General features: G+C 36.2%; 2 protein-coding genes and 1 pseudogene across 2 annotated transcripts; 1 reads left to right on the top strand and 2 right to left on the bottom strand.

Annotated features, from left to right (window-relative positions):
- The first annotated feature begins 3,576 nt into the window (after positions 1 to 3,576).
- LOC125677313 (P2X purinoceptor 7-like) lies at positions 3,577 to 4,200 on the top strand (annotated as a pseudogene).
- A 310-nt stretch (positions 4,201 to 4,510) lies between these two features.
- Positions 4,511 to 9,634, bottom strand: LOC130049661 (uncharacterized). Its single transcript, XM_056147547.1, has 7 exons — positions 9,338 to 9,634; positions 7,059 to 7,341; positions 6,710 to 6,949; positions 6,430 to 6,611; positions 5,802 to 6,019; positions 4,886 to 5,050; positions 4,511 to 4,754 (listed from the first exon to the last, which is right to left on the bottom strand). The coding sequence occupies exons 1-7, from the start codon at positions 9,632 to 9,634 to the stop codon at positions 4,511 to 4,513; spliced, it is 1,629 nt and encodes a 542-aa protein (XP_056003522.1).
- A 2,718-nt stretch (positions 9,635 to 12,352) lies between these two features.
- On the bottom strand, positions 12,353 to 13,921 carry LOC130049537 (uncharacterized). The gene is made up of 4 exons (XM_056147331.1): positions 13,623 to 13,921; positions 13,147 to 13,278; positions 12,933 to 12,989; positions 12,353 to 12,425 (listed from the first exon to the last, which is right to left on the bottom strand). Exons 1-4 carry the CDS (start codon positions 13,847 to 13,849, stop codon positions 12,353 to 12,355), a joined length of 489 nt encoding a protein of 162 aa, XP_056003306.1. The 5' UTR covers positions 13,850 to 13,921.
- Between the last annotated feature and the right edge of the window lie 3,900 nt (positions 13,922 to 17,821).

Genomic DNA, 17,821 nt, shown 5'->3' with positions numbered 1-17,821 from the left:
GTAATATTAACTTATCTTAACTACTAAAATTTACTTTTTGCAAACCTTCTTTCTCAAAGTAGAAAAGAAAAACAATACACATATTGACATTTTCAATTATACATTTATAATAAAAAGTGAAATTGAAATTTATGATACACAAAGTACATTCATTTACAATGAAAGGTCCATGAGGACCTGAAGCTCTACTGGCATTATAAATTTCATTTAAAAAGTACTTCAGAAAGCGACTCAATAACTTTTTTGGGGTGTGACCCTTAACTTGACCCTGAATAGAGGAAAACTTGACAAAAGAACAGAAAGCATTTGTATAAGATTTTTAACAATGACTCTAGATACAGTATGATTACCTTGCTGTCACATACAACATACTATTTATTTTGAGCAAATGGTGTTTAAACTGTAAAAGCATGAACAAACTTAAACATTGAAGTAATATCCTTTAAAATACCAATAGTATATGAAATGAAATGTACAAAATGTCATTGAATATTGCTGCTTTTGTAGTGTGACAGCATGTCCGGATCAATTATCCATACACGTTTGTTGTTGTGGTATAAGAGAATTCAAAGCAGTCAGAACACTCAGAATTCTTCTGTCTAATGTGCCCTGACCCTGTTGGTCCTTCAATCCAATTAAAACATTCTGAACGAAAGTCAGTGATTTCATCCAAGTTTTTGGATATACAAGGTTGAAAACATATATCGCTGCCACCAAAATAACATAATATTGGAAAAAATTGTCGCAATCCTTAACTTTCACTCCTTCAACATACACACAAAATTCCTCATCCCCCATTGACAATAGTTTATCTTTGATTAAAATGTAAATGGGGCATGTCTCATCCAAGTCTAAATCATTTGGATGATTTGAATCGCATTCTCCTCTGTGATTAACTGCTCGGTTCCATGTTAATCTACATGCCATTCTCTCAGTCAAAAGGACCTTTGTTTGAGCTTATTGTCTCCAAAATTCCATATGCATATTTGGGACAATTACAAGCCTTGTAAAACAAAACAAGGAACTGGTTTATTCGCATTATACGCTCACCATCTCCCATACAAATAGCATCATTGTGGTTCATTCTCAACAGTCCCAAATTTAGCATTAATCGTGTGTAGTTGTGTACCCCATCGTCCGATACACATGTTGTAATTTCGGTAACCCGGGTATTTCCATATAAAGGGTCTGGGTGACCATGTACCTCGGCCTCATGTTTTCTTGGTGATTTTGGTCGCTTGTATACCTTATTGCAGTAACGATATATCAAAGAGTTCGACTGGGGGCCATACTCTGGCAAAAGAGGTGTATCAGGAACACAGTACTGCTTTGCAAATTCAGATGCATGGAATAAAATGTGTGCACACATTTTTTTTTTTTTTTTTGTCACCAATGGGACCGTCATACACATTTTTTGTTGGCACAAATTTCAGAGAACGCATGCCAAAGTACCAGAGACCACCAGTCGCAATATAAGCTATTGTAACTTTCTCTACCAGGTCGGAACATGCATAAAAGTCCTGTGACGAGTGTTGAGTGACATTCCTAGCGTTTAAAGTATTTCGTGCAGCATACAAAGTTCCTTGGCTGCGAGCAGAGTGGGTGTTGTAGAGTTGTGACCATATCACTTAATAGAAGAAAATACCATGAGTTTGTTATTGATACGTTTTATATCTTAATACATTTTTTGTAAAAACAAAAAACTGAGTTAACATATGAAATGCAATTGAAATTTACCTTAAAGAGACACTACAGCTCATTGTCCATGTTTTCATAGTGGGTTTTTTTAACACTCATTGATAAAATGGTAGAAATCATATCAATGCTGAAAATTTGAGGAATGTAAATTCATTAATAAGCTCTTGACAGCCGTTTAAATATCGTCCGGAATTCAAAGGTTTCTTCCTACTGACTCGGACTTTTAAATTCATGTTTACACCACGTGACTTTGAATGACAATTCGAATGACAGCATGTCGGCAGACCGAACAGCGGAGTTGCAGGTAAGAATGAACAATATGTGCAGAAAAAATGTAATGAGAATAGAATGTTATACAAAACAAAATTAATGGACGTAATAATAGCGAAATCTTATGGATTTCCTACTTGCTTGAGCTGAATATATGTTTTGTCAAGTATTTAAATGTGTAGTGAGGTCCCACGACGGGGAATGAATTGGGACATCTACGCGGGAAATTTTTACGAAATATCGTCTCTGTACAGGTGCTAAGAATCTTAGATCAGTTAATGTTTACAAGAAAGAATCGCTAATAAATATGCTAATTAGTTGTTGTTGTTTTTTTAAATATAGAAATCTACATTTTTATAATGATGTTTTAATCATTCGGAAGGCCGTGCTTTCTTTTTATCCTCAGAATAATATATTACTGCGTCTCAAAATTAATTCCATAATTGTTTTATATTCTACTAGTTATCAGATGGTAGCACTGAGAGTGAATTGGACGCTTCTTCAAGTCCGCGGAGGGAGGTAGACGAGAGTAAAAGGGGCCGTGGACGTGGTAGGCCACGTAGAACCAGAGGAGGTAGAGGGCGACCCAGATCGCGACAGACTGGCGCAGTACGGCCTAGGGCCAGTACGGGACAATCCGTTCGAGGAAGGCGACAAAGAGGACATTTGTGCACTACTCCTGACGCCGAAGTTGCTCTAGAAGAGAGGAGGAGGAATATCGAGGTAGCCATATAAATGCATATATATAAAATAAATATTGGTTTTAGATGCACTTTTACTTTACATTAAGTGTTCAATCTTGATGGGACGTAAAGCAACGAAGTGTTCAATGCACATATTGCCACACACACACATGGCAATTGCAGCCATATTGAAAACTTTTGGATGAACCGGGAATCAAATCCAGAAACCTTGCCTTACCTAGTCGAGTGCTCTAACTATTGAGCTGTGATGATATTCATGGTCCATTTAGCCCTAAATACTATCCTACATACATGTTAAACCTTCATTCAAATATTGTATATTATGAAAAGAATTGTATATCTAAATACAGTGCTCCCTTGATATATTACCCGTTACAATGCCCCCCCCCCCCCCCCCCCCCTGCTTATTGCCTAGAAATCCTGAAGAACAGACTTCAGCCCCTGTTAACATCCCCATTATAATGCCAACCCAAAATAATGCCATATGCCACTTATTTTCCCAACAAATGGTCAAATTTTATAGGGTTTAAACTTGATAATAATGGCAATTACCTAACACCCATCAGTAATCTCACCTGTACTTTGATACAGGTGCATTGAAGTGTGACAGTAAGGTATTCAGGTTAATTACTAATAATTGCTTAAGATAATCTAAATGTTTATATGGGATGGAGTCCAAATAACTTTTTGGTAGTAAATTTCTTTTCACTGCTCAGTGAATTGTCATTAATGATGAATTTGCTATATTGCCACCCCTGCTTTATTGCCCAAATTCATCTTGAACAAAAGTTGGCAATATATCGAGGGAACACTGCAATACCTTCCATTTAATTTATAATTGACCACAGTAACATCAATATTCATTTCCACTTATATTTTCTTTCCTACAATTTTTTTTAGAGGAGAGTAAATGACCTATCAGTAGAGGAAATGAGAGCAACATTACAAAGAGTTGTAAGAGAAAATCCCGAGTACCTTTTCAACATCTTGGAGGCATCACAACAGCCTGGAGGGAGTGGATATTCTCCACCTGAAGAGCAGCCATCTTGGTGTATATGTACTTTCTGCAGAGAAATGCCTGCACAGAGAGGAAGACTGTGTTGCCAGAGAAACTAAGATGGCTGCATCTCAAGACTTCCTGTAAGTTTCTGTCTGGTTTATTATCCATATGCTATCATCGGGTTACAAAAAGTTTTCTCTTTTGATAAAGTCTTGTATAAATGTATCTTTATTGCAGAATTTTGATATCCTCATCTTGAATGAGGCTGTTCTTGCCTAGGCTAGGCTCTACAGACAAGACATTTTAGCCCAACCAGAAGATGGAGACAGAAATAAAGCCAATCGCCACACTGCCTACCGTCAATTCGTGCTCTGGCATCATGGGAGACTTGGGGCAGGGGACCGGAGAGTATTACCAAGTTGCTGCATATGGAGGATAAGGGACAAGTTCCCAGATCAGTTTGGACAATACACAGGATTCAAGGATGACCCATTGCAATGAAAATAAAATTTCCTTTCCTTTCAATTAATCCACTTTTAATTTTTTTTATTACTATATTTTTTACTGCCAGAGACGTGTTAATGTCACTGGCAATTGCAGCAACTAAGTTATTATATGACAGTATTAGTTATATAATTTAAAATTAAAGTTTTCTCCATAGTTTCACTTTTATTTCATCATAAATTGGGCAATACATGGGCCAACTATTGTTTAAAAATGCCACAATCCAAGTACAGGTATATCAGAGATGCAACATTGCATATTGATTAACACAGAAAAGTCATTAATATGGTTCATAATATAGTCATAATTTATTCAAGATTAAACACTGGTCCAGCTAAGCAAATATGGAAGTAACTGCCTTCAAATGACCATGTTTCCATCTACCCCTGTTCGAGCACAGACATGTACCCCATGAAGCATACATACCTAATACAACTTGGTGACTCATGCCCTCTTCATCAGAAATCCTGGCAACCACTATGTTTGTCATTAGCTTGGAAACATGCTCATAACTTTTTTCCAACTTAACAGGGGTCACACTCCATCTACCACTTTTCTTATTGAATGTTCTGTGCTGCCTGATAAAAAAGAAAACCAAAAAATATCATCAATTTACAATATGTTATTTTGTTGGCGATTTTAGTCAAGATATTTAACAATTAAATCAATACCTGTAAAGTATATTCAAGAGATACAGAAATATATTTACTGTATGGTTCCATCAGGTTTCCTTTTTGTCTCTCTGTCCATGGGTGCATTGTAGTCCAAAGCTGCTAGCTGGCTTCTGACACGGTAAACAGGTGTTGAGTACACAAACCTCTTCCCACTGTACATAAGGATCAAGTTATTGAAGTTTTCTACTTTTCCTGTACTCCTGAAAGAAATAATAAAAAAGTAAATATTGACTTTGAAGATAAACAACAGTTTTACAATTGAGCAGAAGGTTTTGCTGAATTTGTGTTGTGCAGTGTCCATCTATCTGTAAACTTTGCCTTTTAAACTTCACCAAAACCACTTGAGAATTTTCAACAAAACTTGGCACAAAGCATCCTTAGAAAACTTAACTTGCACCCTCATGTGTGTTTGAGTGGGTAAAATGTAAAATTCAATTGGTTCCAAAAAATTACTTTACAATATATGCATATATATATATCTCGATGACAAAATGCAAATAAAATGAGGCATCCTTGGGCAACATTATTTGAAAATTATTTATTTCATGGTTCATTTCTTCATGCAAATAACGAGAATTAGTGAAAATGGTCTAGAGTTACTTAAAAATAATTTTCTCACGAACCACTGAGCCTTTATATAGCAAAGCTTGAGTTAAAACATCCCTAAATATTGAGGATGGAGTTTAACATGATTATACAGTCTTCTGAGGAACAGTAAATGCACAAAGTGTCTAATTGGTATGAAAGCATCTGAAAATTCTTGTTTGATAAATGCAGGCCACTTGGGATCATGATGGTACCTCATTGAAGCTAATGGTTAAACATGGTCATGTGAGCAAAATGGGCCTTGGGAGTGATCATGTGTGTAAAACTTAAAATACATTTTCCAATGACAGTGGTTTTTATAATGATTTTTTTTCGTGATTTGTAAAAATAAAATCACAATGTTACCTAAAATTCAGGTAGTAATGAATCTGGTTCAAGAATCGTTTATTGAAAACGATCTGAATTAATGCCTTGTGACTTGCACTGCCCTTAACAATCCACTCTTTATGTTCGTCTTGCAGGGGACCATGCATACATTGGTTGGCACCAAAGTAGCTGCTGCTGTAGGACATGCCCCACTCATGTTCATTGACAACATGGTGGACAATTCCACACCAAATTTCCTGCAGAAAAACATAACAATAGAGTTGAACACCAATAAACAATACCAGGAATAAGTTACTCTATGAACACCAATAAACAATACCAGGAATAAGTTACTCTATGAACACCAATAAACAATACCAGGAATAAGTTACTCTATGAACACCAATAAACAATACCAGGAATAAGTTACTCTATGAACAGCAATAAACAATACCAGGAATAAGTTACTCTATGGTCCTAATTATACTATATAAAATTGAGTCTCAATATTTGTTTCCAACCCTGGCAGTTATAATTATTTGCAATTATTCAAAATAAGTAATGCAAAGATACACATTCCACATTTTTAAAACGTATTAAGCAGTCTTTAGAAACTTATTACTTGCCTCAAAATGATATTAAGGAAACATATTTTAAATGCAATTACCATGAATCTGTCTCTATTCCTTGCAGAAGAACATGTGTACCAAAAATGATTAACAATGTCTTTGCTCCAATCAATCAGGCTTCTGCATTCTTTGGTCTGTCCTGCTGCCACAATTTTCTTTCCTAGATTTTTGGCTACATGCCAAATGTCGTGTGAATGTTTTATATCTGGAAATCTATTCTCTACAATAACATAAGAAACCTGAAATTAATACAAATTCAAATGCGGTATGCAATTTTTCTGATTTATTCTCTCTACACTATGAAACTTGTAAACTTACTCATCAAAGCTCCAATTTGCAACTGAGCATCTGTGACTACTTCATCCACAGTAAGATCATGTGTACCTTGCATCTCTTCCATGGCTTTAAGAAAGCAGGCCTTTTCCATGTTTGTGCTTTTCTTGCCCGTTTCTCGTTTATCCATGGTTATGATGGATACAATTTTCTTGGTACAATTTTCCATCATTGTGCACGTGCAGTATTGTGCACAATGCCCAGGACTGTCATTTCTGCCATCACCTAAAAGTGTATTAAACAATAATATGGAATACCAGTAACTGTATAACAATTCATTACATTGCAATTAAGTATGTTAGATAATTTTCTTCTCTATAATACTTGTACAAACCTAAAACAACAATACTTTGGCCTCCTATCTGATCAACGATTTCCCTCTGTTGATCTTTCCAAAAGGTGTTGATTGTTGGTACCACATATGTCCTTTGTATGTTGCTGAATTTAACAGTTCCTTGGAAATGTAATTTCAGGAACCTCGCAAACAGAGCTATTTTTGAAAAGTTGTTCCCTGAAGCCAAAATAGCTGAAGTTATTTGTAAATCTCCTCCATGTAAGCGTCTGTTCAACACAGGTTGAGAGCACCACTTGTGTGCTACATGCTTATTTTCACATTCCTAAAGTCAAAATAGTAAATAAATAAATAAATTTTTCATAGATATCATATGAATGACATACATGTAAAAGAAGATGTGTTTGTGAAACATTGATGCCCCTGGATTACACCAAAGTGGAACTCATTTTAGAGAATAATTTTCAAAGTAGGTCAGAAGTCAATTTGAAGGTCACAAGGTCAATAAATTTGGTACAATGGAAAGATCTTCTCACAAGAAATGCACATGTTAAATATGAAACCAGTGCCTTACGATTTAAAGATATGGCTTACATTCATATTTTTTAAAAAGTAGATCAAAGATCAATGTTAAGGTCGCAAGGTCAAAATATTTGGTGTTAATGGAAAGGTCTTACCACATTGAAGGGATACATATACCAAATGTGAAAGCTCTACCTCTTATGGTGTAAAAGATATGACCAAGTTTAAAGTTTTTTGCCACTGACAGACAGACAAACAGCCCCAAAACTATATAACCCCGAATCTTCAATGGCGGAGACTAAAAAAGTGGACCTGGATGTTGTGTTGTTACAGTTGCTCAGTGGTGGTTATTAACAAGCAGCCCATGTGCAACATTGCTCACCTTTACAGGTGTTGAAGTCTTAACTCTTAGTTCATGTGGCCCCATCCTCATTCTGACAACTATCATTTTAAGAACTTGAATCTTCACTATATAAGCATGCTTTCATTTAATTCTAACTTGTTTTACACTGGAATTCTTTTTATATTTGCTGTTCTGGATAGAAATTTGTTCATAGTTATTTTTCTGCTATTGTGGCCCCATCCTGACATCAGCATTTGAACAAACTTGAATTTACAATATACATGTATAGAATGTTTTTAATTAATATGACAAATTGTACCTTTACCGTTCTCAGGAAGATGCATTCCAAAGATAATTCCATATACAGAATTTAAAAATAAAAACCTTTAATCCCTAAAGGTCCCCAATCCTTGTGTGTGTGTGTGTGGGGGGGGGGGGTTAATTTTAAGAAAACTGAATGTACACTCTATCAGAATGCTTTCTTTTAAGTTTTATGACTCTTGACTCAATAGTCGTTGAGTAAACAAGATGTGTCTGTGAATCACAATGCCTCAAGTGGCAACAGAAAAAACGTTCTAAGGTCAAAAAGGTATAACACTTTGGTACAAAAATAATGGTCTTATCACATGGAATCCACATATGAAATATGAGAGCCCTGTCACTCACCATTCATAAGTTGTGAGCAAGGTGATTTGGATAGACAGGATAAAAATGATATGGCCCCAAAATCTGATAGGGGAGGGGGGAGGGAATGGGGATAAATAATTGCAAATGACCCCCATCCTTTTATGATCAATTGTTAATTATCTCCCTTTGTTGAGGAGCATGGAACTTGAAAAGAACAAATCTAAAAGCGCTACTCCTAAAAATGCTTTATACTATTAAGTCTCTCTGATATTGGCATAGTGGTTACAGACAGATGAGGGGTGGGGAACGGATAGATCATGGATAACAGGTGATCAGGAAAAAAGGTCAGATGAATCAATACAGATTAATGGGACCATTGAAACAAGAGACCCATGGGCCACACCGCCCATCTGAGTCACCTTGGCTCATATCAAAAGTTTTCCCTATATATCGGCTTATAAAACTTTGATCCCTATTGTGGCCCCATCCTACTACCGGTGGCCATGATTTTAACAAACTTGAATCTGTATTATGTAGGGAAGCTTTTATGTAAATTTCAGCTCTTCTGGCCTAGTGGTTCTTGAGAAGAAGATTTGTAAATGACCCCACCCTATTTTTGTAATTATCTCCTCTTTGATGGGGACATGGCCCTTCATTTGAACAAACTTGAAAGCCTTCACCCAAGGATGGTTTTGGCCAAGTGATTCTGGAGAAGAAATCGAAAATGTAAAAAGTTTACAGACAGACGGACAACAGGCGATCAGAAAAGGTCACTTCAGCGAAAAAGCAATGAAGATTTATGTGTCAAATAGGAGGATAATAATTTTACCCAGTATATATATAAAGCCGATCCAACACTCTCACAGCGGTTCCCAATAGACAGGTTGCATCCTTTGACTTTGAACATTTTGCTGATGCTGGTATTGGCCAACTGTAGTAAACACTTCTTATATACCAGGCATGTTTCATCCTCTGTCAACAAATGGACATCATCTTCACACAGAATTTTAATAATCCCTGGACCTGTGTCCTCTGCCTTCTCTAGAATTTCTGATTCGTAATCACCTTTTGTTTCCTCCTTTCCAAATTCTTGTTCCTCAAGTGTTATTTCTTCCACATCGCACATGTTGTTTGGTCTAATATGTGAAAATTAAATCAATCCCTACATGAGAGATGGTATATACCACAGGGTAGTGATATGCGTCTAGTGCATGTATTTGCCGCTGACTAGCATCCTTTTGCGAAAAGAGAGCCGAGTGCGTCAGCCTCTCCTGTCAGTACATAGCCTCTACATTACCAAGACTCCATTAGTGCCTCCACGTTGGCAGCACACGGATACTGGCCTCTCTCGGGACCAGGCCGAACTAATGGGGATCTGGGAGCAGCAAGGGCCCCATAGATGCAGTGTGTAGGCCCACCGGCGTGTGGACACGCCCTAGCACTCATCAACCTTGCCCCAACTATGGGAATATAGCCGGCAAGACATGATGTCGAAAATCAGGGATGATTATCTGTCTAGGAGAAGGAAACCTCCGATGTAAAACCCGGATAGGTGAGATTCGCAACCAGGGATGGCAGCTTACCTAGGAGAAGGACACTCCGATGTAAAACCTGGAGGATGGCATCCAATAGTCTTAAAAAGACCGTCATCTAAGGGAAGGAAAACCCCAACAGAAAAAACCACCTCAACGAGGTTGAGCGTAGGGCTAATCACCCGACCTCATAAAAAGAAGTTGATTACGGAAACTATGAACAAGTCAATAAGAAGTCGTAAATGGAGAGGACTTGTTCATGTCCCTATTTTCCACGAGGAGAGAAGGAATTAAGTCAAGTCACATGAGAGATTACTTCAGTTTTATAACACAAAATTTACAAGAATCTTATGAGAAATAATTTTTTTTTACCTGATGGTAACATTGACACTTGGTTCATACTCTTCATCTGAATCAATGTCACTAGAGCTTTCCTCAGAGATATCTATCGTTACACTGAAATGTAAGTAGTCCTTTACAATTATTGCTGTATTACAGAATTTTTTGATATATGCCATATCAATCAAGGGTATACAATACAGGGTTGACAAAAAAGTGGTCAATATGAGTATTGACTGGGCCGGTGGTCAATACTGGTTAAAACCGGTCAATACTGGTTGATTGAAAATTATTTTGTCATCATAGTCTGTGTTATTGGTTATTTTAAATATCTAATTGGCCATCATCTTGATTATTGTAAATACTGTAATTTATAACATGCACTATCAGTTTATGATATACTTATAACTCATAATATTATATAAATAATGTAAATGACTCTCTTATATTGGAGAAGATGTAAAGGTTTTCTGTTCAAATGCCTTAGTTTAACAAGAACTACCTATTGTTTTAAATCTTCATTTTAACTCTTAAATAAACATTTGAGGGGGTGGATTGTTGATATGCACACTGGTCATCTCTGGTCCCAGAGTATGCTAATTAACACCTGTCAACTCTACTTCCTGTGCTCAGGTAATGTCCAGCTACCTTTTATTCTTAATATGTCCAGGTACATGTAAACAGGTATGTTTCCAATTGTCAAGCTATGCTATCTGTGACCCTCTAGTATAGTACTGAAGATATTTCGTTCACAGTTTCAGGAAACCAAATGTATTAAACTCATGAATCTAATGAAAAATATTAATCAACAATTGATCCATATAATGAGAAGATTTAATTTATCACTATCGCTGCAAGACATCTACAAAAATAGGAAAATGGACAGTTTGAATCAGAATTGACCACTTGGGGAGTATCGACAGGGACAGTTAAAACCACTGGTTAAAACCGGGGGTGGTTTTAACCGCCCAACCCTGGTATACAAACTAATAAGAATGAAAGAAGAGGCCCATGAGCCATAATGTTCACCCGAGTCACCATGACCCCGGTGACTTCATCAAAATTAATTTTTATGCTCTTTCTTCCCATGACATATTTTGACCTCATTTTAACTCCATGGAGTTATGATTTAACTCCACTTGCAATATCAATTGGACAAACATGGCATTGCTGCTATGGAGAAATTGTTCTTAAAGATTTCAATGAATTTCTCTTATATATTCATGTATTACATAAAATTTTATTTCCATTTTTATTTAGACCCACCCAAACCCAAAGGTCCACGAGAAATTTTTGAATTCACACAATATGGGAATGTTTAGAGAATAATATCATTTAGTGTGGCCTGTCTGGCTACTCTCAAACAGGCCTGCATTACATTACCATTACATTTCCATCACTAATATAAATCATTGATCTAAACCTCCATAATATCATCAAACATTTGAAGTAATGTAAATGTTATGTGTATTACAGTACATTTTCTACAAGGAATGCATAACATTACTTGTAATGCAAAAATGCCAATTATACATTACACCCCTATTACACTGAAAAAGGCTGTCACTACATTACCATTACCCCAGACCTGTACCCGAATACCTAAGCAAGTCCAACCATTGTCAAATATGAATTTGCCCTACATTGACATGTTTGATTTATAATATTATAACTCATGGACAGTGATGCTTTCATATAGGTCACATATATTCCAAGCTCAAACATGCTATGGATGAACAGGCAGATTGGGTGCTGGATAATGTGATAAAAAAGCCTCACTTGAGTGTTTAGTATAGATGAGCAAAGACGACAGTAAACACAATGAAGCACTCCATGCAGGGAGCACTGTTTGCTATTCAATACATGTTCTTGAAGATTAAAAGAAATTTCATCATAAAAACAAAATTGAATGAGGACAACAGTCCATAATGGTAAACAAAGGACAAAAAAAATCAACTTTGACAAAATCCAACTTACTCAAATGGATTTACATATGATGTCTCTTTCACCACCTTTCTGAATAGTTTTCTCCGTTTTTGGCTTGGGCTAGAAAAAGACAGAATTTCAGAACTGCTCTTTGAATACGGTATTTACACTCATAACACCTTGGATAAAGTTAAATTGTTGTACATAAACATCAAACTTTCCTCAGCTTTTTTTGTTGTTGTTTAATTCTATTTGGATTGTTCTAAAGAAAAACAACAGATATTAAACAGACATTGATCGATCATAATTCCTATAATTATTAATTGTTTACAAGTATATTCATGCAACAAGTATCCTTGGGTACAGAACATTCACCAGCAGAGAATCATGCCTGATGGTTTTTAAAATGAAAAGTGAATGTAAAGGATAATTAAGTCTCATAAATCCTATGAAGGAGATGATTTATAAGACTTCAATAATAAATTTGATCACCTTTAAATATCTCTCTTTATAAGATTGAATGAATTCTTAAAGTTATCTTGGTTAAAAAAAATGTATATCAAACTATTTCAAAGCTTTATAAGATTATAATTTGTTTTAAAAAAGCTGTAAAATATATTCATTTACCCTGGGGATTCTTCTTTGCTTTGTGATGGTGCAGGTACATCAATATCAGTGCTCTCACTATAGATTTATAAATACAATGATTTAAAACAGGTTTCTTCAGATCAGATACTGATTAGGATATCAATGTGCTAATTTGCATATACACACAGAACAGCTAGGAATCATAAGATAATATAATGCCCATTAACTACTGGTTTCATTGCTTTTGTATTACCTTAAAGCAGAGGAGATTTCAGACACATCTGGAGGACGAACAAACTGAGTTTTACTCTTGTCCGTTACAGGAGTAGAGAATCTCTCTTTCAATGATTGATCAGCTGACTCGGTTTCACTCTCTGTCATAAACCTGAAATGTATTGCATTGTTATCATTTCATAATACTGATTGAAGAAATAAATAAATTTTACACATTAAATGATAAAATTCCTCTTTAAGTCTTGCCTTACAATTTCAAAGTCGGTGTTGTTATTTTTAAAGGAACAATGTTAAAGAGTACCCCTTAGGGGGCCCCACTTAAATACGGACCGTTTTAAATGCTGGGATTATTTCACGTTTCTGGTAGCGCATTGATTATTTATAAATAATTGAACCGTAACCCTACTATTTCCAATCTGGGAATCGATCAAACACTGAAACAGCGTTATACAAATCTTGTATATATAAAATAAAATATACAAATACTGTACTTACTTGTTGAGCAGCCTCTTCGCTAGTCCTGCGTGTGTTTCACCAAGTTCCTCTTTCTTTCTTAACCAACGATCATATTGGTCCCCCAGGTAAACCCTACTTCGTGTGTGAATTATACTTTGCTCTCTTTTCGCCCTTTTCCTAGCAGAGTCCGTTAAAATTCGGGGTCTTCCCAACGCACGTTTTCTCTCGATAGACGCCATTCTGATATGTTTACATTCTATGCGCATGCGTCTGAATACCAAGGCGGAGTCTGTCGGTATTTCTTTGTTTTTATTGTATAGGCCATCAAAAAGTATTAATTTTAGTCATAAAACGAGAATTTCTAACTTTATGAATGTACTATTTTCGCAAAGTTTATACTTTCAACTATGCAACAAAATTATAAAAAGTTGTGGTAAAATTGTCATTATATGATTTTTGCGCAAAATGAGCTGTAGTGTCTCTTTAAGCAATTCAGCTTGGTTATGAAACTCTTCCATTTTCGGAATTAGGCCCTGTAAACGCTTGGAAGGGGTGCGACCATTTCGTTTAGAAGATTGGGCCTGTTTGTGGCGCTCAAATGTGAGATAGTCACCTCCACTTAGAACTTTGTCTGGTTTCTTTTGCCAATCGTCCGTTGAATCATGTCCAGGAATGAGAGTGTGAAGGAATTCGCAGATGTCTGTCATATCTTCATTATACTGCTCACATTTCATCAATACACCTAGGTTAATCTGGAAAACAGGGTTCATTGATATTCTTTAAAATTATGTAAATACTCAAAATTGTCTACTTAAGTGTCATATAGGTGATTAATTAATGCATTGATCTATTTTCACCAAGTATGGTTAAAGTTTTAAAAGAAATATGTCTACTTGCCCTGTTGGTACGAGTTTTCATTTCTTTCAGATACTCGTGACTGATGTATTTTGGTAGGACATTGATGTAAGGAAGAACGTGAGCAATGTACTTTGACCATTGCTGTGACACCAAGAAAGTGAATTCGGATAAAAGGCATTTCTTTTCATGGTCACCAGGTATCAAATTCTGGAAATTGTATGTGTCAATGTTAGTCATTGGTCTACTGTTATCGAGATGGTTTCCTGATACTCGATTTTCATAGGCACAAATCTGAAACATATGCTGATCCTTATTTTGGTTGGTAATGGTCATGCGCCTTACTTTTGTTCTCATGTTTACATTGTCACCAACAAAATAGTATCCTGGGTGCATGCTTTGCCTATGTTGATCTAAATCCTGTCTGACATTGGACAATGCAAGTGTGACCTCAGTGTCCTCATCAACATTTCGGCGCATTGATGCTAATTCTTCATAAACCTGCACACTCTCCATCAATCGATCTTCAGTTGCTTTATCCTGCTCTACAGCTACTTTCCAATTTTTGATTGTTTTATCCCAGTCTTTTCCATATCTATCTGCTATCGCCAAAGTTGTTGGATAAGAAACAATCAAAAGTAGAATTTAACCTTCGAAATGCAGATTTTTTACAACCTCTTTTCATCAAGATGATGCTATTAATATGTTGAAAAAGACTGAGCTCTTGATTGTGAATGCTGAGCAACTTTGATCCCCACTGACACAATACCTGGCAGTAAAGCATTATCTTTTTTACATCTGTTTCTTGTCTGTGATGGATTTGATACTATTGTCTCAAGTATTTCCAGGAATACCGGGGCTTTTGTTTGCCATTCCTGCAAAACCGTTTCCAAGGAAAACGCCCGTACTGCCTCCTTATCTTTTCTTCTAAGTACAGAATTAAAACCCTTTGACACAATTCTTCTTATTTCTGATTGTAGTATTTGGAAAAATTTATTTTTTAGACAGTAAGTGAGATTGGGAATATCAATATTTTTTTCTGAAAATTATTCGACGTTTCCACATTCTAACAAACGCACAAGCTCCGTTGCGCGGTTTTGAGGAAGATCGTTGTTTTCCTAGAGAAACAAAACTGACATTTAAGAACGTAAAAAATGAAATTGTGGAAACTTGATAAAAGAAAGTTGTTTAAATAAAAGAATTCGAATGCTGAGTTGGTCAGATTAATTAGGAATGTAAATGTTCAAAGTGCATATTTGTATTTTATCTTGTAAATATAATGTTAAAATTAAAAGTTTTAAACCAAAAACCTTGTTGTCATCATTTTCAGAGAAATGATGAAAAAATTGATCTAAATCTTCAGATCCAGCCTGGTTTTCACTTAGGAACAAATTTCTCTTCTTTTTAGATGTTTCTGGTTCTACTGAAGCTAATCTCTTGGATGTTTCATGTTCATGGGATTCCAATAAACTTTTTATAGTTGGCTCATAGTTTGTCTTCAGTTTTAAAACACTTTCATTCACCTTATTGACTTCTCTGACACACTTACGGCAAACTGTATCAGTATTGGTGTCTGGATTTATGTCAATGTGCAAGTATCTTTCAATTAACACACAATATTCTGTCTTGGATGATCCTGGGAATAATTTTCTTCTCAAACTGCTGTCTTCAGTTTTGTTTCCACACAATTAACATATTTTTTTTTTGCTTCTTGGTGTATATTTAATAAAACTGAAAAACTTTCTCGGTGTAGAAACTGCCATGTGAATTCACCAATTTTAAACAATAAGAATGTAACAGCTATAAGCCAAAGCATTTTGAATTGGGGAAAGGTAATAAAATGCCCTGCAGAGGGATACACGATGACAGATTTAATTAGGAGGCTGATAAGCCCTGTGCAGGGTTTACAAGTCTCTATGTTTGGTGACATTAAGTATGGTAGAGAGCAGAGAAACACAGTAAAATTTGGATGAAACAAGATGTACTGTGAGCAATGCTCACTAAGAATCCCCCCCCCCCCCCCGCTTACCCCAATCTCCCAAAGGGTGTTGTTAATAGGTATAAATTACCTCTTTCCTGAGTGTAAAAATATGGTATGCATTTGTAGAAGAAAATGGAAGATATAGTACGAACACAAATCCATGGCATAAACCTATAATTTTGACCTTGAGATCAAAGGTCAAGGTCATAAAGAGGTCATGAATGTACAATGACACATAGTCTCATGGTGATACACCCATGTCTTATGGTATGACTATGTCAAAACCCTATCATCAATTTTGACCTTGAGGTCAAAGTTCAAGGTCATGAAGGTACTCGACACATCGTCTCATGGTGATACACTCATGTGTCAAATATGGTATGCCCAAGTCAAAGAACAAAGAAGTTATGGCCCGGACACGAATCCATTGTAAAAAAAAAAAAACCCTTTAATTTTGACCTTGCGGTCAAGGTCATATAGAGGTCACGAAAGTACTTGACACATCGTCTCATGGTGATACACTCATGTGTCAAATATGGTATGCCCAAGTCAAAGAACAAAGAAGTTATGGCCCGGACATGAATCGATTGTAAAAACCTTTAATTTTGACCTTCAGGTCAAGGTCATATGGAGGTCATGAAGGTACATGACACATCGTCTCATGGTGATACACTCATGTGTCAAATATGGTATGCCTAAGTCAAAGAAAAAAGAAGCTATGGCCCAGGCATGAATCCATTGTAAAAACCTTTAATTTTGACCTTGAGGTCAAGGTCATATGGAGGTCATGAAGGCACATGACACATCGTCTCATGGTGATACACTCATGTGTCAAATATGGTATGCCTATGTCATAGAACAAAGAAGTTATGGCCCGGACACGAATCCATTGTAAAAACCTTTAATTTTGACCTTGAGGTCAAGGTCATATGGAGGTCATGAAGGTACATGACACATCGTCTAATGGTGATACACTCATGTTTAAATATGGTATGCCTATGTCAAAGAACAAAGAAGTTATGGCCCGGACACGAATCCATTGTAAAAAAAAAAACAACCTTTAATTTTGACCTTGAGGTCAAGGGTCAAAGTCATATGGAGGTCATGAAGGTACATGACACATCGTCTCATGGTGATACACTCATGTGCCAAATATGGTATGCCTATGTCAAAGAACAAAGAAGTTATGGCCCGGACACGAATCCATTGTAAAAAAAAACCCCTTTAATTTTGACCTTGAGGTCAAGGTCATATAGAGGTCATGAAGGTACTCGACACATCGTCTCATGGTGATCTACCTGTGTGCCAAACATGGTATGCCTAAGTCAAAGAACAAAGAAGTTATGGCCCGGACACGAATCTACACAGACGGACGTACCAACATAGGGTACATTGTGGGAGT

The sequence above is a fragment of the Ostrea edulis genome, chromosome 8, assembly GCF_947568905.1.
Source record: "Ostrea edulis chromosome 8, xbOstEdul1.1, whole genome shotgun sequence".
Classification (NCBI taxonomy): Eukaryota; Metazoa; Mollusca; class Bivalvia; order Ostreida; family Ostreidae; genus Ostrea; species Ostrea edulis.
This window is presented reverse-complemented; position numbering and strand designations above follow the sequence as displayed.

Coding starts and splice junctions, on each gene's coding strand:
- LOC130049661 (XM_056147547.1), bottom strand. CDS start 9,634: ATGTGCGATGTGGAAGAAATAACACTTGAGGAACAAGAATTTGGAAAG. Junction 7,342..9,337: donor CGGCTTTATATATATACTGG/GTAAAATTATTA, acceptor TTTTGACTTTAG/GAATGTGAAAATAAGCATGT. Junction 6,020..6,429: donor GGAATAGAGACAGATTCATG/GTAATTGCATTT, acceptor GTTTTTCTGCAG/GAAATTTGGTGTGGAATTGT.
- LOC130049537 (XM_056147331.1), bottom strand. CDS start 13,849: ATGCGCATAGAATGTAAACATATCAGAATGGCGTCTATCGAGAGAAAA. Junction 12,990..13,146: donor GAAATCTCCTCTGCTTTAAG/GTAATACAAAAG, acceptor ATAAATCTATAG/TGAGAGCACTGATATTGATG. Junction 12,426..12,932: donor AGCAAAGAAGAATCCCCAGG/GTAAATGAATAT, acceptor GTCTTTTTCTAG/CCCAAGCCAAAAACGGAGAA.